This window comes from Python bivittatus, unplaced genomic scaffold (genome assembly GCF_059951505.1).
Source record: "Python bivittatus isolate LINGU-HERP-01145 unplaced genomic scaffold, Pbiv_v1 ctg000020_np1212, whole genome shotgun sequence".
Lineage (NCBI taxonomy): Eukaryota > Metazoa > Chordata > Lepidosauria > Squamata > Pythonidae > Python > Python bivittatus.
The window spans coordinates 24,055,003-24,079,997 of NW_028277030.1; the positions used below are offsets into that span (position 1 = coordinate 24,055,003).

At 39.3% G+C, this 24,995-nt stretch overlaps 1 protein-coding gene across 1 annotated transcript in view; it reads left to right on the forward strand.

Annotated features, from left to right (window-relative positions):
• Window positions 1–24,995, forward strand: part of NBAS (NBAS subunit of NRZ tethering complex) — a 191,603-nt gene that overhangs the window by 48,783 nt on the left and 117,825 nt on the right. The window contains exons 22-29 of the mRNA XM_088135940.1: window positions 6,398–6,481; window positions 10,829–10,982; window positions 12,665–12,850; window positions 14,018–14,191; window positions 18,058–18,191; window positions 19,005–19,067; window positions 22,159–22,281; window positions 23,441–23,543. Of these exons, the coding sequence (XP_087992066.1) occupies window positions 6,398–6,481; window positions 10,829–10,982; window positions 12,665–12,850; window positions 14,018–14,191; window positions 18,058–18,191; window positions 19,005–19,067; window positions 22,159–22,281; window positions 23,441–23,543 (1,021 nt within the window). The remainder of the gene's footprint in view (window positions 1–6,397; window positions 6,482–10,828; window positions 10,983–12,664; window positions 12,851–14,017; window positions 14,192–18,057; window positions 18,192–19,004; window positions 19,068–22,158; window positions 22,282–23,440; window positions 23,544–24,995) is intronic.

Below are 24,995 nucleotides of genomic sequence, written 5' to 3' on the forward strand. Positions count from 1 at the left end.
TTTACTTTGGGTTGATGGTCCCTTGCCTTGGTTAAAAGATAAGATGAACTCTGGACAATTTTATTACAGAAAAGGCTGCTGCCTTAAGCATTGAACTTAAATGGTGAAGCATCTTTTATATAGATACAAATATAGGTTTCATTTTTCTTATTTCTTTATGCAAAATATTTAAATGCTTAAGATAATTCAAAGGAGTAATGTACAAAACATTTAAATGTGATATAAGGAGGTCAGGTAGACATTAACTACTTGTTGCAACTGCATTCAGTACCTTTCTTCTTCTTCTTTTTAATGCATATGAGCTTGATTTCCTTCACAGAAGGAAGGTTAGGATTCAAGCCAATATTTGTGTGGAGAATTATATATAACATTCAGTTAAGGATAACTTGACACAACATTGTAAAAATAATATCAGATTATTTGATAATCTTGATTAAACCAATCAAGATGCTTGGTTTAAAGGGTAACATTCTAATAGCTCTTAAAACAAAGAAGTAGTCCTTATTTTCAGTATAAAAGTTAACTAAGGTCTGTCAAAAATGTTTGCATCCCAGCAAAAATCTATGTCTGAAATGTTAACCAGGATTTATTTTCTAAAACTTGGTGGATCCCAGTGTATGATTCAGGAAAGTGAGGCATGAAACACAGTTGTCATATTTCACATTATGTGTTGCCATAATTATTAGCAGACTTATTGTCCTTCAACTTTCCTACAATGAGGTGTCTTAACTCTGAACTGCTAAGCTCCTAATATCTTCCTGCTTTAACACTAGCAAATGGTTCATAACTTTCACCACATATTTTTTGCTGTTGTATGTTTATAAACATGCATTGACATTTTAATTTTAGCACTTGTTATGTGCTTTGGATCCACTTCCAACTGTTACATTTAATTTTTGAGATGATAGCAATACATATGATTTTTGTGTTACATCTTTGATGAGGAAATGTTTCCAGTGTGGTATCCAGCCACAAGGAGATGCTTTTAACTTCCCTAATGATTTACTATTGAAAGAATCTATAAGATTGCCTGTTTGTGTGTATATTCATTGTCATGCATAGCTTTGTTATACCTCCCATAGTCTTCGAAGAAAGTAACATTGACAACAAGTGTCCATTGACGTTTAATGTCATAGTGAAACAGATTTATTTGTTATTGCATATTGTGGAGGTTTGTCTTGCTGCAAAGTGACTTTAAGTCTCTATAAAGGTTTATATATTAAGAGTAAAAGGAGATAAACCAGCTTAAATTTCTAAACTCTAAAATGGTTTTGTTAAGCTTCATCTATAATATTCACTGGGTACTTAACCTTGTTCTTTTAGCTTGTTCTTGTTAACAGTACAATCAGCTGCTATCTTTTATATTCAAGTAGTTCCAGGTAAAGCCAGAATAAGTACAAAGCAACATATTAGCAAAAAGGATTAAAACTCTTTATAGAACTGCATGGTTAGGATTAACTCAGCAGACAATATTGTATATTATATTGGAATGAATCAGTTTCAGAAATGAAGGCAACATGAAGTAGACATATCTTGCTCAGGTTATTATACTATTTGATAAAACTCATGGGCATATAATGGAATCAGACATACACCAGGGGATTGGCCCTGTGTTTCCCTCCGATGGGAGAATATGAGTATATTTTATGTATTTTATACATGGGTAAAATAATAAATGGGATTTTACATCACATTATGAATATCTTGTCCAGATGGAGGCATTCTCTCTCTACCCCAAAGTATATTGCCATTGTGCAAAGGAGAAACATGAATTACCCTATTTGCCTCAACCCTTCATTACCCTACATGGATTGAGACAAATATGTTCTGAAATAGGCCATGTTTTGGAATCTGGAACTTCTGGAATCTTCTCAGAGCCCTAACTTGTGCAAGAAGCCTTCCGAAGTGAAGAAATCTTCCAAGCTAAAGAGGTTTATCATCCCAGCATATAGAAGGGCAGTAGGGACAGGGGTGTGTTGGAGAAGGCATGTAGGACCCCCTAAATTTGGGGGGGTGGGAGGTTATCAGGGCTTTTTATTTTTAAAAAATGATTTCATAAAATGTATCTTTGCTACAATGGAGGGTGGTGAATCTGTGCAATAGGAGTGCTGAGGAAGGACTCACTGAAAGTGGCCTGGCACTTCATGAGCTGCACCTCAGTCACATGTGTAAGATGCTGGGTGGGGAGAGCAGGAAAAAGTACTCAGGGTGCATTCACTTATGGTTACCTGGCAATTAAAGACTTTCCCTGCCCTCTTTCCCCATGTCTGTGACTGGAAAATGTTTTATTAACAAATTGGAAGCATATCCCTGGGACAGGTCCCAAAGGCATGGGAGCTAATGAGATTTACATTAGACAGAAAGTATGTATCTTAAGTATCAAATAGCATTGTTCATTAAATAACTAAAGCAGGAGTCCAAATAACCATTTCTTCATTTGTTTGGTCTGTGTTATTTTGAATGGTGGCCATGATAAAACCATGGCTTAAAAGCTTGGCTATAAGTAATTTGGAACAGATTATCACCCTGCAGTAGCTTGTCCCTGTGCCATCTTTTCAGAGCCAGAAATCAGGAATTTAAACCCCACACTCAATAGTTACTTTGTATTTGATTGAGTACAGCCAGGTAGTATCTGTGTACTGTACAGAATTTCAGAGAAGGACTTCATTTAGGAGTCTTAAAAAGTTAAACATAGAGAAGATAATGCATGAAATAATGCCAAAGAACAACTCACTCAAGAAAATATGCTCAGTAACCTTGAAAACCTTTCTTTTCCGGGCAAGATTTTACTTGACACTAACCTAGTATTTATTTTTAATGTAATGTTCTTTTAAAATGCAAATTTCACCTTCTGAAAGACAATTAAAGTAAGTTTGGTGGGGAAAATTTAATACCCAGAGGCTGCTCCCAAAGCAAAGAAAATTCTCAGCTATCCTCAAGTGAGGAAAAGGTTAAATTTTCCCACGATGCTGGTTTTGATTTAATTATTTTGCCACCCCTGCTGGTTCCTTTGGCATATTAAAATCTCTGCAGGTTAAATGCAAATATCCATTCAATGCAGGGGTCCACAACTTTAGGCCTAGGGCCACTTGCTTTCCCAACCAAAGCCTTGCTGCTGAATAATAATTTTTAATCCAGCAGGAGGAAGAATTTATTAATTACACGGGAAATAATCATTTTGAGTTAATTTCATTTTCTTTTACTTAATTCAAATTTAGTTTTTATTCTGGCCTGCCCCACCCTTGCATGCCATTCAACCCCTTGTGTGCCTGATTTAATTATACTTTTGGCCTTTAATCCCAAAGGAGAATGCTAATAACAATTCACTGCTTAAGGAAAAGTAACCTGTATATTCAGAGACTACCCCCTTCATAATTCATCTATTTTTTCATAAACACTAAATTGAAAACAAGGTTTACAGTTTACATTTTGAGGTAAACAAATGCAGGGGTGGACAACCAGTGGTTCTCAGGCTAGAAAGGACTGTTATATAAACTGATCTCATTTGCTTTCCATGGCCTTAAAAAGAATGGCCAAATACTTTGACTCAGAAAGGTGGGAGAAAGAAGTTTTGAATTTAAATCCTGTAGCACAGAGTTGTATATGGGCGTAGATTCCTGCGTACTGGAATGGAGAGACCTGCATGTATATGGCTTCATTTTTGTCTACAATAAAATAACAAATCTAGCTATTTCTGATGTAAGCAAGTTCCTTGAATAGGGAGTTAAATGTCTGGAGAGTCGAGATTTATTATGTCTGACATGAAACCTGGCAGCAAAATCTGTCTACTCATACTCCCAGGACTATGGGAAGACAGACTGTACCTCAAGACCATGATTAAACAATGGCTGCAGATCCTTTTGCAGCCCTGCTGTTGCTGAAGTGGCCATTGCTTTGCTCCAATATCAGAACCAAGTTACAAAGGGGATGGACCTATTAATTCAGGTAATGAACCAGCTAGTCCAGCTGATGGGACAGAATATACTGAACCAGCTGAACCCCAGTAAGATGGACTGGCTGTAGGTTAATGGCTCCTCTGTATCCGGGACTTTGTCATCTTTGGTGCTGGATGTGGTAGCACTGCCCCAGACAGACCCAGTGTGTAATCTGGGGGTCCTCCTAGACTCACGGCTCCTGCTTGAAGAGCAGGTGGCAGCCGTGGCAAGGAGGGCTTTTGCACAACTTTAGGTTGTGCATCAGTTACGCCCTTTCCTGGATTGGGATGCCCTTCGAACAGTCACTCATGCCCTTGTTATCTCCCAGATAGACTATTACAATGCGCTCTACATGGGGCTACCCTTGAAGAATATCCGGAAGGTACAGCTGGTCCAGAATGCAGCTGTGTGGGCTATTTTTGGAGCCCCAAGGAGGGCCCATGTAACGCCACTGCTCCACGAGCTGCATTGGGTACCAGTTTGCTTCCAGGTCCAATTCAAGGTGTTGGTTATCACCTTTAAAGCCCTACATGGCATGGGACCAGGTTACCTAAGGGACTACCTCTCCCCCATGACTTCAACCCGTCCCACCCGATCTCACAGAGAGGGCATGCTTCAGACCCCCTCAGTAAAAGACCTCCAATTAGTGGAGTCCAGAAGGCAGGCCTTCTCTGCGGTAGCCCCCGCTCTTTGGAACATTCTGCCCCCGGAGGTGCGATTGGCCCCCTCACTCCTGGCCTTCCGTAGGGCTTTGAAGACCTGATTCTACCACTTGGCCTGGGGTGGGGAGGGAATACTTCAAGCGTGGGGATGGCTAGCCCCATAGAAGCCTGCTATCTTCAGCCCCGGATTCTTCATCTTCTTGGACTCTTCTTTTTTAGTAATGTTTTTAAATTAATGTTTTATGTATTTATATATATTTATGGTTTTAATTTTTTGTGTGAGTCGCCCCAGAGTTCCCCCATTGGGGGGAAATGGGCGGGGGAGAAAATAAATACATACATACAACAACTGATGACTCATGTTCCAGTCCCAGCCAAAATCTGGCAACTGTTGCTGGAGCAGTCACAGCATATACAGGCCTCCAACACTTAGTCCCTGCCCAACAAATAAGATGGGAGTTCAAGCAAATTTGCTGTTCTTCATGATCATTGTGAAATACACATCTTAAGACCTGAGGATTTTCCCACTAACTAATCTTGAATAGGATTTATAATTGGCCTAATGACAGGGGATTGCAAAATGGGCAAATTTCTTCTGTTGGAAAACAGCCCAGATTTGGATAAATCCATCTAAATTTAATAGAACTTATTAAGAGATCCTTTTCAGATTGTGGTGTAAGAATATAAGAGAAGCTCTACTTGCCCATCTTGTCTAGCATCAGTATAGCAGAGCGGCCAAAGGGTTACATTTAGAAAGCTCACAGCAGTAGCCCCATTGTATAGTTGTTCCATGCAAACAGGATTTAAGACATGCTACCTGTGAGTGAGGAGGTACTAAACTGCCCTCAGACCATCCTAACTATCTGCCAATAGCAAGACTGCTGGCAGCAAATTCCACATTTAACTGTGTTCGTGTTAATTTCTGTCTGTTCTGAATGTCTTGTGTTTAATTTCAATGGATGATGTAAAGTTCTAACACTGTCAGAGAGGAAGAAAAAAAAAGTCCATGTTATCTGTGCCTTGCATGATTTTATATATCTCTAACATGTCTCCTCTTACTCATGGTTCTGAACTAAAGAGCCCCAATTTTTGTAGCCTTTCCTTTCCCCTTTCCTTTTTTGGGTGGTGGTGGTGTTTTTTTTTTATTTTTTTGGTAAAAAAAGTTTTCCAGCTGGCATAGTGGTTAAAGCTAGAAACCAGGAGATGGTGAGTTCTAGTCCCACAGGCACAAAGCAAGCTGGGTGACCTTGGGCCTGTCACTCGCTCTCAGCCCTTGGAAGGAGGCAATGGAAAACCATTTCAGAAATCTTGCCAAGAAAGCTGCAGGGACTAGTCCAGACAGTCACCAGTAGTCAAAAATTGATTTGAAAGCACAAATTTCCTTAATATTCTTAAGGTGTAGTCACAAGAACTGTAGACAGTATTCTCACCATAGATTTGCACAGGGGCCTAATTCAATTGACAGTTTTATTTTCAATCCCCTTTCTAATTATTTCAAACATAGAATTTGCCTTTCTTACAGGAGCTCCACATTGCTTATATTTCCACTGTAATTACAAGATCGCTTATCTGAATCATTGCCAGCTTGGATCTCATTAATGTACAGGCAAAGCTTGGATTTTTGTGCCTTCATGCATCACTATGCTTTTGATTAGTGAAAAACTATGGCTATTGGAAGCAGTAATGTAATTACTGGAAAACAGTACTGTTGCCCAACCATGTTCAGGTACTCCAAAAGCTGAACTGTGCATTTCAGATTTTCAACATACTGCATATTTTTTTCCCCTATATTTGCCACAGCTATAGAGAAAGTGCACTAGAGATTGTTCCCTGGAGTGAGAAGAAACATAGAGAAGAAGATTGGTGTGAAGGGCCACTATGCAAGTAAGTATATGGATTTGAATACGTGCAGTGCATTCAGAAAGTATTCAGACCCCCTTCACTTTTTTCACTTTTGTTATGATACTACAATCGTTCAAATTCATTTTTTTCTCATTAATCTACACTCAGTACCCCATAATGACAAAGTGAAAACAGAATTTTAGAAGTGTTTGCAAATGTATGAAAAAGGAAAAACTGAAATATCACATTGGCGTAAGTATTCAGACCCTTTGCAACAACACTTGAAATTGAGCTCAGGTGCCTCCCATTTCTCTTGATAGTTGCTGAGCTGTTTCTACACCTTGATTGGAGTCCACCTGTGGTAAATTAAATTGGTTGGACATGATTTGGAAAGGCATACACCTCTCTATAGAAGGCCTCACAGCTGACAATGCATTCTGTATCAGAGCAAAAGCCATGAGGTCAAAGGAACTGCCTGCAGAGCTCAGAGACAGGATTATTGCAAGGCACAGATCTGGGGAAGGCTACAAAAAATGTCTGCTGCACTGAAGGTTCCCAAGAGCACAGTGGCCTCCATAATTCTCAAATGGAAGATGTTTGGCACAGCCAGGACTCTTCCAAGAGCTGGTCACCTGACCAAACTGAGCAATCGGGGGAGAAGAGCCTTAGTAAGAGAGGTGACCAAGAACCCGATGGTCACTCTGACTGAGCTCCAGTGATCCTGTGTGGAGATGGGACAAAGATCCAGAAGGACAACCATCACTGCAGCCCTCCACCGATCTGGGCTTTCTGGCAGAGTGGCTAGACAGAAGCCTCTTTTCAGTGCAAAAGACATGAAAGCATGCTTGGAGTTTGCAAAAAAGCACCTGAAGGACTCTCAGACTGTGAGGAACAAGATTCTCTGGTCTGATGAAACCAAGATTGAACGGTTTGGCCTCAATTCTAAATTTTATGTCTGGAGGCAACCAGGCATCGCTCATCACCTGCCCAATACCATCCCAACAGTGAAGCATGGTGGTGGCAGCATCATGCTGTGGGGGTGATTTTCAGCAGCAGGGACTGGGAGACTGGTCAGGGTTGAGGGAAAGCTGAATGGAGCAAAGGACAGAGATCTTCTCAGTGAAAACCTGTTCCACAGCGCTCAGGACCTCAGACTGGGCCGAAGGTTCACCTTCCAACATGACAACGATCCTAAGCACACAGCCAAGACAACACAGGAATGGCTTAGGGACAACTCTGTGAATGTCCTAGGAATGTCCTAGGCAGAGCCCTGACTTGAACCCTCTTGAACATCTCTGGAGAGACCTGGAAATGGCTATCCCCCATCCCACCTGACTGAGCTTGAGAGGATTTGCAAAGAATGGCAGAAAATCCCCTGATCCAGGTGCGCAAAGCTTGTTGTGTCATACCGAAAAAGACTCGAGACTGTAACTGCTGCCAAAGGTGCTTCAAGAAAGTACTGAGTAAAGGGTCTGAATACTTAAGTACATGTGATACTTCAGTTTTTTCTTTTTAATAAAGGTACAGACATTTCTAAAATTCTGCTTTCACTTTGTCATTATGGGGTACTGAGTGTAGATTAGGGAGAAAAAAATGAATTTGAACGACTATAGTATCAGGCTGCAACATAACAAAATTGAAAAAAGTGAAGGTCTGAATACTTTTTGAATGCACTGTATATGCTAATTTACTTTGATATTTGCATTGGTGATTCAGTCTTTTTGTTCAGGTTCAGTAGGATCGACTATGAGGAATCCTTCATCTGCAATGGTTTCTGTATTCACCTTTGAGAGCACTTGAGAATGTCAAGTAGATTTTTGCTCTCTTTCCCTTTTTTTAATATATTTTTATTAGAATTTTTTGGTAAAGTAAAACTTTACAAAACAAACAAAAAAGAAAGTAATAAAATGAATGAAAAGAGAAGAAAACATATAGTTATGCCTTCCGCCCTCCTTTCTTTCAAGTAATTATCATCTTATTGTTTTCCCCATCCTGTTTGGCCCTTTTTAATCCCCAAATCCAGAAATCATCAGTTCAGTCTTTTCTTCTTTCAACAAAAAGTCCATATAAAGTTTATTTCAAAAAAAATCTTTGTAATTTTTTCCCTGACTAGGCTGGTCAGCTTCACCATTTCTGCAAGTTCAGTTAATTTTATAACCCAATCTTCCACTGTAGATATTTCATTACTTTTCCATTTTTTTGCAAAGAATAGTCTTGCTACAGCTCATAACATTTCTTTATAAGAAAGTGGCACTGAACCCTTTACTTTTTGTAGTACAAGTAATCATATCATCACATACGCAGAAATCTATAAATGCACAAAGCTACATCTACATACTTGTTGCTGTTGAATTGTGCAGGTTACTCTGTGGGGTCAGTTCATTAACTTGCTTGCTTAGTAGATACGTTTAGTAGAATTACTGCCATGGTGACAGGGATAGCAAATAGTGTCCTTTCCCAGTGCTCATATCATCATGAGTTGCAGTCAGCAGTTAGTCACAATTACTTGTAGTTGGACAAAATGTTGCACCCAAGTTAGAATTGAAGAGGCCCAGTTTGCTGAAAGAACAATTTCTGGACACAAGGGAAACCCTTTTGTACATTAGATATACTTTTATGCTTAAATACAGAGACTAATATATTCACTTCCAGTAGTGTAATAAAAATGTGTATGTACATAAACTCCTGTTGATGTAGCAATAAAGTTTAATTACTTAGTAATGAATGGAAATTCAGTAGGTGCAATCAACTTGCTTGTGTATGGAATGTTCCTATAATGAAAATTCCAACAAAGTAAATCCTTTATGTGCTAGAAATACCAAGTAAATCTTAAATTAGATCCCTCCTACAGTTTTTTTTTAATATACCAGTTTCCTAGAATAAAGTAATGTGTAAAAGAGAAACTATCTAAATGAATCGCGGTCGGTCGGTCTGTCAAATTTGTTTGCCATCCAGTTCCCAATGACCAGCGGGTCACAACAACTAAAACAAGAGAAATACAATTAATTAAAAAACTAAGATATCAGTCTTTTAAATTTTTGTTTGGAAAGGACTTGTAATAATAAAATTTGTTTTTGGACATTGACCAATCAGATGTAGCATACCCAAGTGCAATAAAAGTATAGAATAGAAGGGGGGACCCCAAAAAAAGCCAGAATTATCTTCTGGAGGGTGGGCCCCATGCTGTACAGGCATCCCCTGCTGGGTGAGTGTTCTAGGAACCCGTCTGCATCAGCGCACCAGCTGGGTTGTTGTGAGAGGCTGTGTTCGGCTTCAGTGAGTTTTTTTTTAGAGACTCAATGCGTTTGCCTATTTCGTGATGGGCGATTTGTGCCTCGCTTGCTCACGCCTGAACAAACAGGCAATCGCTAGACTGCGTGCCATGCTTTGAAGGAGCAGTTGGAGGCTGACCCTGTTTTTTTTTTCAAAAGTCATAACCAGAGACGAATCTTGGTGCTACACCTACGCCTCCAAAACGAAACAGCAATCCAGCCAATGGAAAACTGCCCACGACCCAAAAAAGCACAAGTGAAGTCAAATGTGAAAACAATGATAATCTGTTTCTTTGATGTGAGAGGGATTGTGCACTCGGAATTTGTTCCCCCAGGTGAAACGGTCAACCAAAGTTTTTATCTGGAATTTTTAAGAAGGTTGCGTCAGAATTAGCAGAAGAAACATCCCGAGTTTTGGCAAACAGATGACTGGTTCTTCCACCATGACAACACACCTGCACAAACCGCGCTGAATGTTCAGCGGTTTTTGACCAAAAAAGGCATGACCCTTGTGCCCCGCCCTCCCTATTCACCCGATCTCGCCCCGTGCAACTTTTTGTTGTTTCCCTGGATGAAAAAAGTCCTCAAAGGGAAACGTTTTGCCGATGTGGAGGAGGTGAAACAAAAAATGGCAGAGGCACTAAAAGGCATCAAAATTGATGAGTTCAAAACCTGTTTTGAGCAGTGGAAAAAACTTCTCGATAGGTGTATTGCATCAAACGGGGAGTACTTTGAAGGTGACTGAAGTTTGAATGTAAAAATAAATACACAATTTTTTATAAATAAATTCCAGGGGTTTTTTGGGTCCCCCCTCGTATAAAACATAGAAAATTAAAAATGAAAGTAACATTAGAAATAAAAATAGCTGAATCACTAAGGGAAGAGATAAAAGTAATATGAACTTGTTATATGGTATAGAGGATGGAAAGGGCTTTGGGGGGAAAAGTCCTTTTTTTTTTTTTTTTTTTGGAAAGTGGATCTTTGAACTTAGCCATGTTGAGTTATACCCATTTTACATCTGCTAGTTGCTAAATTCATGCATTCAGTTCCTTTTTTTTTTTCCCATAAACATTTCATTTCTGCATTTTGCAACTAAATCTTTGTTTGTGATGCTCAGGTTAACTATTGACCCAGTTATCCAAGATGAAAGTGAAATTTTATTTGACTCTCAACCTGAATTGTTGAAATACAGAACAACTGACCTTTCAATAAACTTGGTCACAGACTGGTACTGGAAACGAGCAGAGGAGATAGAAAACTACTCTATGCAGGTAAACACAAGATTCTAGATGTATTTTTTATTTTGAAGACCTCATATATTTTGTTTTGTGGAGTTAAAACATACAATTTCATACAGACTAAATCTGATTAAGTTTCATACACTGTACTACTCTTTAGATGTTATATGCAGTGGACATGCAATATATAAAGAGATATTTTCACATGTAATCTGCCGTAACAGAGTTTGGGTTTCTAGCTTTATTACATACTTTTTCTAGCTTTATTGGAGTATTTTCAGGCTGCTTATGAGGCAACAAAGGTGGGTAAGTGGGAGATGCAAAATATTATCTTGCAAAATACTAGATTCTGCTGAGCTATATTCAGTAGGTTTAAAATAAGCTTCCTGTTTTAAAATGTTTGTCAAACCATACAAAAGCGTTATTGTGGGCTTCTGCCTATTTCCAAGGGTTTATTTGTAAAGTGTTTGTAAAGCATAAATACCTTTAAAGTTGGATTTGCTTTCAAAAAAGCCACTCTGGCTTTTAGTCCAATATCTTTTAAAAAGAGGATTATGTGTACATCTCCTGTAGGCTCAGTCAAGCCCGTGGCACTATTATAAATTAAAAATTTCCTGAAAGAACAAAGCAGCTACCTTTTATATGTATTTTTGTTCAGAAGTTTAAAGGAAAATTTGGTGTAGTGGTTAAGGCACCAGGCTAGAAACCAGAAGAGTGAGTTCTAGTCCCATTTTAGGCATGAAAGCCAGCTGGGTGACTTTGGCCAGTCACTCTCTCTCAGCCCAACTCACCTCACAGGTTTGTTGTGGGGAAAATAGGAGGAGGAAGCAGTATTAGGTATATTCGCCACCTTGGGTTATTTATAAAAATAATAAAGGCGGGACAAAAATTTTTTAAAAAAAAGGCTTTGGAAAAGTGGTATTTCTTCAATGATAGCCACCTGGATATCCCAACTAATGTTCAGGGCATTAGTTATTACTTATTATAAGTGGTGACAGTTCTGTTTCTGGAATTGAGAAAGGGGCCTGGCAGTTTGTTCTGTCTCATAGGTGTGGAGATGTAAATTCCTGTTTGCCACACCAATTTTAGGGACCGGTAACATATTTTGCTAGAAAATTGGCAATTTCACATGCACTTTCTTGAAAACTCTTGGATAGATGGCATGTGAAGCTGGTGGCATAATTTCAAGTTGCCATTGAGGTCTACAATGTCATCACTTGTGATAACTATTTGTCTCGCTTTTTAGATTATTTTTCACTTCATGTACAAGTCTGTTTCCTACGGCTTCTGCACTGAAGACAGGGACAAATGATTTGGATCTGGCTGGAAGCCATCAATGTCTCTTTCTGACCTCTAGTATCTTCTTTGGGATATGGACTTTTGGAATGTATTTTGAATGCAGTTCAGTGCATTGACAAAGAAAAACTAGCCGTTCCTCATCTCAGATAATCTAAAATCATACTCACTCTATGCTAGCTGTTTTTCAAAGAAAATGTGGGGATGAAATCTGTTCAGCCTGATATCTGATATGACTGAATTTTAAAGTTTAATATTAATAATTCAATAAAAAATGTATTGGAAGCTGTCCAGAGTTGTGAATTGTTTTTGAAACAACTTTCTTCAGTTTTACAAAACCTGCTAGAACATCAGCAAAGCCCAGTCATTAATAGGTTGACATTCCAGTTCCATTCCTTTTTCTGCTTGTTGTTAAATAGGTAGATTGTGCTCTCTCACTGGTTCGCCTTGGCATGGAAAGGAATATTCCTGGTCTTCGCTCTCTCTGTGATGATCTGGTTACATTGGAGACACTAGTTTATGAGACTGGATGTGACATTACTTTGAAGTTAAAAGAGCTACAGCAAATGGAAAACATTGAGAAGCTAAGGCTGTTAATGTCAAATGTACGTGTTACTTTTTTGCACCATGGTGGGTAGGGTTGAGAAAGGGATATTTTTGTTGTGCAATGAAATTTTATGTCATACAGAATTGCAGTCCTTTTGTCTTTCAATAACATCATCTTATTCTTATCTGCATAATCAAAGATTTACTCTTAGGAGAGTAATTTGATTCACAGTCTAACCCAGAGTGATGTGCTGATAAGTATTTATTTTAGGTGACATTGGTGTGCTGCTTTCTCAAGTGATATTGTAGGACAACTGTTCTTTTGTAGATGAGGGGAAAATGGGAAATAGCTCGTTGCCAACAACTTAAAACGTTTGCATTTTAAAGTTCCAGAGTGGGTAAGGTGGATACTGATAGAATCCAAGAGAAAAGCTCATATGTAGGAAAATTTCCACATTACCATCCTCTGTTTTGCTGCTGTATATGTTCATCAGTACAACATTGGGAGCATTACTTCAGGAAACCTTTTCAGAGTATTCTAGTGGTATCTATATAGGAAAAAAAAATCCTAATGGCCTAAACACCTTTCTCTATAATGATTTACCTCACCTTTGTTGTAAAGCAACACATGTGAGTCTTTACTTCATATTGTTCTTCTCTAGAATGTCCTGAAAATATTCATGTAACAATACTAATTCATTTTTAATAAAGAGATTTGCATCAGCACAATGTATAACATAAAATATGCTTTTACAGTAATATTGACCACCAGGAGGCAGTATGTGACCAGCTTCATCCTTATTGTGACTTGTCAGTCATCTGTAGCCAGCTCTTTTCTGTGGGGTTAAAATCCTCTATCAAGATTTGAACTTATGGACTATTACACTTTAGATGAGTATGAAACCCATCCCATAGTGCCTCCTGGTGGTCAGTATCACTGAAAACACCACCTAGGATATATCCTGTTAAAAAATAATTTCCCCCTTTCCGGGGGGTAGGGTGAAAGTCATGTAGAATCTTGTACATGGGGACATGACATAATTTAATATCTGTGGCACTCTACTCTTAAAGCTCTTAGAGTGGCAATTTAGAAAAGAAAATTTAAAGATCAGGTTAAGGAAACATGCTGAACTATATTTATACATTCCTTTTACCTTGATTTGGTTTAGTTCTGTCTTTATTTTGTGTTGTATCTTTGATTAATGAAAAGATATTTGATATTCCAGTCATCAGAAGACAGATACGTCAAAAATGCTTACCAGTGGATGGTCCCATTCCTACACCGGTGTGAAAATGAGTCTCCAGGCATTGCTAATAAGCTTCTAAGAGAGTACTTGGTAACATTGGCAAAGGAAGACCTGACATTTCCTTTGAAAATATTTGAACATTCAAAACCATCAGTAAGTTCAATTTATTAGTTGGAGATACAGGAAACCATTTAATGAACTAATATGGAGAAAAAGATATCCAAAGCCAAATATCTGTTAAATGGCTGATGGACTGAGATTTAAAAAAAAAAAAAAAAAAGTCCTAGAACTTGGCATTGACATTGCCAGCTGAGACAACTCTTCAGATCAAACAGATTTTGTCAATAAAATCCAAAGTCCCCCAAATTGAGATTTTCTGAGCAGCTATCCCAGCAAAAAAGTCTTCTGAGCATGCGGACACTTGCTCAAAAGATTTCAAGAGGGCCTCAAACATCCATAATAAGCCTCTGAATATCTGCTTTGCATCTTCAAAGCATGACACTTATCTTATTAGTGAAGTGCCATCTCAGACAATTTGCACAGACCCAATTTTAAGTGGCCTTGTGATTGATCTTAATGATCACAAAGGAATCCAATGAGAGTGTCAGGGTTGCAATTCTATATCAGCTAATCTGGTAGAAAATGCAGTTGAACTTGGTGGGATTTAGTTCTCAATAGATTACCTTGTCAGTCTTAATTATTTTACATCAGGCACTTGTTCTGAATGTAATTGTTGAATTGTGAAATACAGAGATTGGAAAAAGGAAAGTGCCTTAATAAAAGAGATTAAGGTGACCTTTACATACATTTATAGTAACTTTCTTCTTGGTACAGTGCTTTATGATTCTTCATTTTAAGTGGCTTCTTGCTAGGATGATAATTTTTAAAATTTATTTATTTTGGGGGCTATACAGCTATAGAATGGTTGCAAGCAGTAGTGAAGGGAAACTAGAACTATAGCACATGTAGGCCATCTTGGGGCTGGCGGCAGAATTCCCCAGACGTATGATTCTGGGGGATTTCAATTTGCCATCCCTGGGACGTGCCTCGGAGGTGGCTTGGGAGTTCATGGCCACCATGGGAGCCACGGGCCTGTCCCAGGTTATTCGCGACCCAACTTGGGACAGTGGTCTCACACCAGACTTGGTTTTCTTGTCAGAGCAGTGCCAAAATGATCTGAAGGGGGAGTTACATCTGTCCCCATTGTCATGGTCAAATCATGCCCTGGTGACCTTGAGATTCTCTTATGCTACCCTCCTCCGCAGGTAGACAGGACCTATTCAACTGGTCTGCCCCCGGCGACTGATGGACCCAACTGGATTCCAGAGGGAGCTGAGGGTTATACCCAAGGATCTGTTGCATGGTCCAGCGGAGGTCTTGGCCACTGCCTGGAATAGGAAGGTGGCCGAGACCTTGGACAGGATAGCGCCTGTGCGACCTCTCTTGTTCCATCAAGCCTGACACACCCCTTAGTTTATGAAGGAGTTGAGGGTCTTGAAAAGGATTAAGAGACGTCTAGAGCGCCGCTGGAGGAAAACAAGGACTGAATCTGACTGAACACAGGCTAGAGCCGCTATTAAGGCCTACCTTGTGGCATTAAGAGAGGCAAAACATCAATATTTCTCCACTCTTATTGCATCCGCAGAATGCTGCCCAGCAGCCCTGTTTAAGATCACTCAATCTCTTTTGGGAAAGGAGGGCCCGGTGGTCTATTTACAGGTCTACATAGAGGAGTTTTCTGGGCATCTGGAGGATAAAATCGCTTGGATCCGTTCCCAGTTGGATTCCAAGGATGGGGCATGGTCTGTGAAGATGCCCAGGGTACAAATGTACCCCGTTATCTGGGAACAGGTTGATCCTGTTGGACCTGAGGAAGTGGACAGGGTCCTCTAGACTGTTAATGCCACCACTTGTCAACTAGACCCATGCCCCTCCTGGCTGGTCAAGGCTGCTCAGGAGGTGACATGTGGGTGGGTCCAGGCGATGGTGAATTCATCCTTGAGGGAGTGGGTGTTCCCAGTTGTCTTTAAAGAGGTGCCAATGCATCCCCTCCTCAAGAAACCATCCCTGGATCCCACTGTACTGGGCAATTTTCGTATGGTCTCCCACTTCCCCTTTTTAGGGAAGGTGATTGAGAAGGTGGTGGCATTGCAGCTCCAGAGTATACTGAATGAAACGGATTATCTGGACCCTTTCCAGTCAGGTTTCAGGCCTGGATATGGGACAGAAACAGCATTGGTCACACTCATAGATGATCTCTGGCAGGAGCAGGATAGGGTAATGCATCCATCCTCTCTCTTCTTGACCTCTCAGCAGCTTTCGATACCATCAACCATGGTATCCTTTTGGGCCAATTTAGGGAGTTGGGCATGGGTGGCACAGTTTTGTGCTGGTTCACTTCCTTCCTCCAAGGTCGGTATCATTCATTGTTGATTGGGAGTGAGAGGTCCAACCCACGGCCCCTCTGTTGTGGGGTACCACAGGGTTTGGTACTCTCGCTGCTCCTGTTTAACATCTACATGAAACCACTGGGTGAGATCATCTGCCACCATGGGATGAAGTATCATCAGTACGCAGATGATACCCAATTATACATCTCCATCCCAGGTGAGGGGATGCTGTGACCACCCTTTTGTGGTGCCTGGAGGCTATAGGGGTCTGGATTGGGAAGAACAGGCTTCAGCTGAACCCTGGTAAGACAGAGTGGCTGTGGACTGGAGGCCCCTCTGTATCTGGGGGCTTACCATCTTTGGTTCTTGATGGGGTTGCACTGCCCCAGACAGACCCGGTGCATAATCTGGGGGTCCTCCTGGACTCATGACTCCTCTTAAGGAGCAGGTGGCAGTCATGGCCAGGAGGGCCTTTGCACAACTTTGCGTTGTGCACCAGTTATGCCCCTTCCTGGATCAGGAGTCCCTCTGATCTGTCACTCATGCCCTGGTCGTCTCTCGTTTAGACTATTGCAATGCATTCTACATGGGGCTACTCTTGAAGAGTATCTGGAAGCTACAGCTGGTTCAAAATGTGGCCGCGCGGGTAATCATGGATGCCCCAAGGAGGGCACATGTAACACCTTTGCTGCGGGAACTGCATTGGGTTCCAATTTGTTTCTGGGTCCAATTCAAGGTGTTGGTTATCAACTTTAAAGCCCTACATGGCATGGATCCAGGTTACCTGAGGGACCATCTCACCCCCATTACATTGACCCGTCCCACCCAGTCTGGCAGAGTTGCTGATCCTGTCAGTGAGAGAATGTCGACTGGCGGGTCCTAGGAGGAGAGCCTTCTCTGCTGTTGCCCCCACCCTATGGAATACTCTCCCCCCAGAGGTGAGGCGGGCCCCTACCCTCCCAATTTTCCAGAGGGAATTGAAGACTTGGCTCTGCCAACTTGCCTGGGGTGAGGAAAGATATAATCAACCCTGGGGATGGCTGGTGCCTTGACGATGCACCCTGAGTTTATTAACACCTAATTAACATCTGCCTCTAGGAAGTATTATAAAGGGAGTGTATTTTTAACATTAATTAACATAAATATTAATTAATATTTATCTATTTTAATCAATATTTATTCTGTTTTTACTGTAAATTGCCCAGAGTCACCCCACAGTAAGATGGGCGGTGACAAATTTGAAATATAAATAAATAAATAAATGTTAAAGTTATTTATGTCTAAATGAAGAAAATAACATGTAGTTAAGCTAAAAGCTTTATAATGACAAATATTTTATTTTATAAATTGCCTGATAAAAATATGATTTAGAGGATTTTTTTAAAAGAAATAAACTGAACTGAAAATTCTGTCCTATTCCTGTGCTTATTACTGAGCTTCCATTATGAGTAGTATGATTTTCTAAAATACTAAATTGAATTTTTTTAAAGCTCTTACTAGGTTAACTTTACAACTACAGTGATATTCTTTGAGTAGTTGAGTATTGCACAGAGATACTAGAGGCATTAACAGCAAGCTGAGAAACATTCTGGAACATAGCAATGGATATTATGTTTCTTTCTCTACTAGGGTCAGCAAAAAATAATTTCTGATGAAGTTTTGTTGATGATGATTGCTTTAGAATGTATCTACGGCTGCAGACGTGATGACCAGCTCTCTCTGTGCTATGACATCTTAGAATGTCTTCCCCCAAGAGGTTTGAGGTGAGTATTGTCATCACTCAAATTTTAGATATTTTGGGATAATTTTTAAAAATAATTTTACCCTCATTAGTACCTGTGAAATACCTACCATTAATTATGTAAAACTCACTACATAAAGAATGATGTGACTTATGTAGTTACTTTATAAAATCAGCATCTAGCAATGCTTTATTTTAACACCATCTCTTTGTCTATAACGCTTCAAATTGGTAGGTGGTGAACTGCTTGTTTTAATTCTCTCTGTAAAGGATCAGATGAGAACTTATTTGTAGAAAGATTAAGAAATAAAATGTTTAAAATTCAGTTTGGATTTGCTGAACTAGTTTTGAATGCATATTGACTGGAATATCCAGTGGTCCCAAGGAATAGTGGGATAGTATTGCTACACCTCTTTGGACAGAGGGCTGTGCAAAAACTTTATTTCAGTGGCAATGCATGTGCTTGTTAGGTCAACAGTGTCAGTTTACTCACCATCACCAGCGAGGATGAGAAAGACCCCACACCGAAGCTAAATAGATTTGCTGTCAGCCACTCCTAAATGGAGTGGATCAGTGGTCTGACTCTGTTTAAGGCAGGAATTTGAACATTCAGAGAACCAGCCTCTGCTGACCCTTATATAGGTAGTGTAATTTGGTGATGGAATGAAGTACTCCCATTGTCATGAAAAATTTTACCTTCTATCAGCAGGGAACTTTGTTTATTTTAGTCCCAGCAAATCTCGATGGTGCTGGATGCTGGGTTTTTAGTTCTATTTCTTAATTGTGACATTTTCTTTTTATTGTGATATATTCAAATTTCCTATATCTTTTCCAGTCCTGAAACAGACATTACCAATAATCTTCACAATAAAATTGATGAATTGGAACAAATTCTTCGGTAAGAAGTTTCTTTCTTAACCCATATCGCTCACTACTTTAACTTTATTGGCTCAGCATTTTATTGGACTGTTCCGAATTCCAGATTTGTTAGGAAAAAGTGTGTGTAGGTCAAGAATTACTGTAATCTTCACTGAAATTACTCTCTGGCCATGGCCTTTCCATAAATAGATGAAAATGTAGCATTGCTACATAGATAGAAATGATGGAGCCATGTGAGGGAGACGAAAGTACTTGGGAGGAAGAACGTCTACAATTGAGTGATTTCTCCATGTTGATCATGGTAAGAACGTTTCCAAGTATTTGGATTCATTAGGAGCTTATGGCAGACCATTTCAGTCATTTTATTACTCCATCTAAAATTCATAGTGGTTGACAGTTTTAATCTGTCGAGAAAGTAATCTGTTCAAGTCAGAGGAGTTACATAAGGCTCATCCTTCTTCATATCAGTATGCCAGGTCTAGTGTATGCTGTGCTGCATGCATGGGACCAAGAATGAGTTTGTACAGACCACTGGGTACCATGGCAAACATTAAATTTGAGCTATTCTTGATTGACCAGCCTTAGCAGAGAAGTTGTTATTGACTTGAAAAAACATTGTCAAGGTTGCCCTTAGCTGGTTAACTAAGAAAGGTAGATGATTAGTCAGCCTGTTCATCAAGAGAATCGCTCCACTATCCTTTCCACACTCTAAATTGGGAGACTGCAAAAAAAAAAATGCCTATGCATTGTCACCATTCATTCTATTTTCTGCCATTCACATATAACCTGTTGTGCCCTATGGGCCAATGGTTGGGTGACAGATCTTCCCTAGTCTTCTCTTTTATATGCCAGGTGTGCATTTTCATTATGCATTAAATCCTGAATAACAGTAACTAATGTAGCATTAAAAAGAGGAATTTTAGGTGTGAAAGGAACTCTCTCTTCCATAACGGCTTCCTTATATAAATTGTAGCCCGTTAGGCCATTAGGTGCTGGTTTAATGAAGAGCTGAGAGCGGCAAAGTGGAAACGATAGTCGCTTGTGTGCAAACAGAGGAAAGTTGGGGCCAATCAGATATAGCATGGTTTAAAGTCAGTTTAGAGTATTACTAGATAGTATGTGCTCAATGCTACTGAAGTTTATTACTGATTATATGTACAGTGGGGGAAAAAAGTATTTAGTCAGCCACCAATTGTGCAAGTTCTCCCACTTAAAAAGATGAGAGAGGCCTGTAATTTTCATCATAGGTATACCTCAAGTATGAGAGACAAAATGGGGGGAAAAATCCAGAAGAATCACATTGTCTGATTTTTAAAGAATTTATTTGCAATAATTAGAAAATGGAAGACATACAAGACCATTGATAATCTCCCTCGATCTGGGGCTCCACACAAGATCTTACCCCGTGGGGTCAAAATGATCACAAGAACGGTGAGCAAAAATCCCAGAACCACACGGGGGGACCTAGTGAATGACCTGCAGAGAGCTGGAACCAAAGTAACAAAGGCTACCATCAGTAACACATTATGCTGCCAGGGACTCAAATCCTGCTGTGCCAGACGTGTCCCCCTGCTTAAGCCAGTACATGTCTGGGCCCGTCTGAAGTTTGCTAGAGAGCATTTGGATGATCCAGAAGAGGATTGGGAGAATGTCATATGGTCAGATGAAACCAAAGTAGAATGTTTTGGTCTAAACTCAACTCCTCGTGTTTGGAGGAGAGAATGCTGAGTTGCATCCAAAGAACACCATATCTACTGTGAAGCATGGGGGTGGAAACATCATGCTTTGGGGCTGTTTTTCTGCAAAGGGACCAGGACGACTGATCCGTGTAAAGGAAAAAATGAATGGGTCCATGTATAGTGAGATTTTGAGTGAACACCTCCTTCCATCAGCAAGGGCATTGAAGATGAAACGTGGCTGGGTCTTTCAGCATGACAATGATCCCAAACACACCGCCCGGGCAACGAAGGAGTGGCTTCGTAAGAAGCATTTCAAGGTCCTGGAGTGGCCTAGCCAGTCTCCAGATCTCAACCCCATGGAAAACCTTTGGAAGGAGTTGAAAGTCCGTGTTGCCCAGCGACAGCCCCAAAACATCACTGCTCTAGAGGAGATCTGCATGGAGGAATGGGCCAAAGTACCAGCAACAGTGTGTGAAAACCTTGTGAAGACTTACAGAAAACGTTTGACCTCTGTCATTGCCAACAAAGGATATATAACAAAGTATTGAGATGAACTTTTGATATTGACCAACTACTTATTTTCCACCATGATTTGCAAATAAATTCTTTAAAAATCAGACAATGTGATTTTCTGGATTTTTTCCCCCATTTTGTCTCTCATAGTTGAGGTATACCTATGATGAAAATTACAGGCCTCTCTCATCTTTTTAAATGGGAGAACTTGCACAATTGGTGTCTGACTAAATACTTTTTTGCCCCACTGTATCTGAAAGAAATATTGAAAGGATTGTGTGTTGTCTATAAGGAAGCTATCAGTTCATAGCAAGAAAAGAAGTCCATGTTCTCAGTCAATTGATGCATTATTCTGGCCATTAGGTAGGTCTCAAATTTGGGCAGGGGTCAGATGTCAGCAACATTTTAGGTGCCAGATGAGATCACACAATTGTATACGTTACCAACACCCTAAGAATTAATATATTTATTTAATTGTTGAAATCTTGGCCATTATTAAAAATTAATTAATTTTCAAGTCCCACAGGTGGCATCTAGAGTAACATGCACTATGGTGTTATGATGCCATTCACTGCTTAGAAAATCCTAGTGAAATACAATGCAGCAGCCTTTAACATATGTATGCAAATATATTCAGAGAAAATAAGGTAGTATCTGTGGTTTGCACTAGCACTTGGTCAATATGCTTCGTTTTGTTCATGTTCCGTTTAATTTCTGCCAAGGAAGAAGGGGGTGTTTTAATGTGTCATAACCGCACTAATAAATAAAACATTGAATGTGATTTTCTTTAAAGAGAAACTCCTTTTCTGTTTACTTCTTAATAATATGGGATTGTTTCTGGACTTCTTGGTAATATAATTATCTTGACTGGGATGAACCATGCAGCTGAATGGCTGATATTTATGACAATTATTGCAGTGTATCAGAATTCCTGGAGAAGCATGGACTCCAGAAACCTGTATCCTTTGTAAAAGACACACAGAACAGTCCAGAAGAAGCACAGAAATTGATGATAAGATTGACTCGGCACACAGCCAAAAAGTGAGTATAGTGTAATGTAAGGTAACTGTTCTTGTAATAGTGAATCTGTATGGCTAAGGTTGTTGTCTCCACTTCTAAGTCTGTAAAATAAATATTTTTCAGCATTTGGACTAAGAAATACTTAATGATTAATATATCTGAATTAAGAGAATTGTTATTAAACCTAAGCTTTTAATGCCTAAATGTTGTTCATGGGTCAGTGTCTAAACTGTTGAGTTCCACTCTTACACATAGTTTCATAGAAATAAGGCAAGTTGCAGTCTTCTAGACTGACTTCTGAGAAGTCCTGCTCATGATTATACTATGAATCTTCTTTAACAGCGCACACTTGTTAGCAAAGGTATCAGAAGAATCCAGTGGTTTTGTCAAGATGTGCATATGACATCACAATGCACATACAAAAGAGACAGAAATTGTATCATAATGTTGCGGTGCTTATTTTGTCATATGTCCCTCTTTGCCCTCTCCTAAAGGTGCCCATGATGTTCAGACAGAGTACAGTTATAGTACTCAGGACGAGTGGGAGATTTCCCTATTAAGAATTGGTAGTAGTGGGCTGAAGAAATATGTAATTTTTCCCATGTAGGAATTAAATTGAAAAGAGGGAAGTGCAAAAGTACCAGAATACAATCTTTGAAGAGTAAATAATGTGGATACAGTGATCTGCTTCTCTTCTCTCCTTCTCTGATACTGGTTATTTTGCATGGAGCAGTTGACTATGTGGTCAAGAGCAGAATTATAGCTGTCTCTGAATACAGATTATGGATTAGCAGTTTAACTCTGTTTCTTCTCTGAAAGAGAGGTGTGGGTTCAAATTATGCTTTAGTTTAGTTTGGGAATTATGTTCTTAAAGCTTTGAAAAAGCAGAGCTAGAGTACTGGGTAAGGTAGCATGGTGTGACCTATTTGATATTCCTTTGGCCCTGAATTGACTGAGCAAACACTTTCTCAGCCAGAGTTCTCCATCTGCCATATTGTATAGAATTGCTGATATGATACATAGTGAAAAAGCATTTAGCAGGAATGTTGCCTGTGCATACAGGAGTGTGTGTTGATCCTAGAAATATTTTTTGGGTTGCTTTTGATACAAAAAACCCTTTGCTTTTGCAAGTTCATTATAATGTGCTTATAAATGTTGATATTTTTATATCTCTTAAAAGGCAGCCTTCTGTTAATGAAAAGTATTGGATGGGATTATTGCAAGATATGCTGGCTATGCAGAAGAATGTATATACATGTTTAGGATCAGACACGTGCTATGAGGTGATTTTTTTTTTTTCAGTATTCAGAAAAAGATATTTAAAATTTTATGCTTCCTTGTACTAACTTTGTTTACATACTCCTAAATCTGAACAATGGAAGGAGAATCTTAGTCTAGAATTGTCTCAGTGTTTATTTCTGTCCATTTAAATCATACCACTATTAAATTTTCTTAACAATTTTATTGATAAGGAATAATTCATGAAGGTAGAATCTTATGATATATGTAACTTGGATTTTAAAAGGAACATCTTTCATGATTGTCCTCCTTTTAGACAGAAATTGGAGTCAGTTTGCTAATGGAATCTTCTAGGAATGAGCGATTTCAAACTGAATTTTATTTAGTTTATTTTCAGGAAATTGTAACCAAGTAAATGGCTATGGTTACAGTAGTTGTAAAGAGTGGAGCCTATATTGTAAAGATGTTAAAATTCAAATCCAGATAAACCTATTGGGTTTTTCTCTACAATCATATCCAAGATATTCTTTTTCTTGATGCAAACTGAGGAGGAGGAATTTTTTAGGTAGAGGATACTATTCTTATTTGGGAACTCTTCTTAGTAAAACTTGTTTCTCAGATGTCCAAGAAAAGCCATTCAAATATTTTAGCTTACCCAAAGCAACGAAATTCTTTTTTTCTCTGGTTAAGAGGATAAATACAGCTTTACCAAAGATTCTCCAAGACTTTATAGTGTTTTTCCTGATTGCTTTGAAAATCTGAAAAAGAATAGGGAATAGACGATGGCTTTAGACCTGAAAAACACATTTCAGATAGAAACTTTCAAATTAGTTGCTACTGATAGACTGGGCCACCAGTGTTCTGTTGCTCTTTTGGAAGCATATGCCTGTATTCCAATAAAACCTTAATAAATAAATGCCACAGAAAGTCTTATAATTCTGCATTATTACAAATGCTTCCAGTAGAGACCACTCATTTACCCAGGGTACTTGTGGTCTGGTAATGTATCTGAGATACAGAAGTCGTCTTTTAGCCTATCTGGACTAAATAGAGCTGAGGGGCTCTAATGGGAGTCTCTGACTATTTTAGGCCAGTAAGTGCACTTGGAATAGCTGGGGTGTGTTGTCTGTATGCTGCCACAAATGGCTTCCATGGTGAGGGAGAGCAGTCACAAAACATTCATTTCCCAGAAAGCTACTAGTGAGACTTGTCCCTGTCATTCCTTTTAGCTTTCTCAAAATATTATCATTCCAGCCTATTTTCAAAGTAGGTGAGTACCTTTACAAAGCAACTATTTATTCTTATTTTCTAAGAATTCTGGATTATGGGCCTTCAAGGACATCAGAATTATACAAGAGGCTGGTACAGTTCTTTGCAGCATTTCAGCTTCTTAGTAAAAAAAATAAATAAATAAAAAAGACTTAAAAGTATGTAGGGATTATGGTGGACAACAAGGGAGATATTTATGGATAGGTTGGTGCCTGTGGGCACCCTAG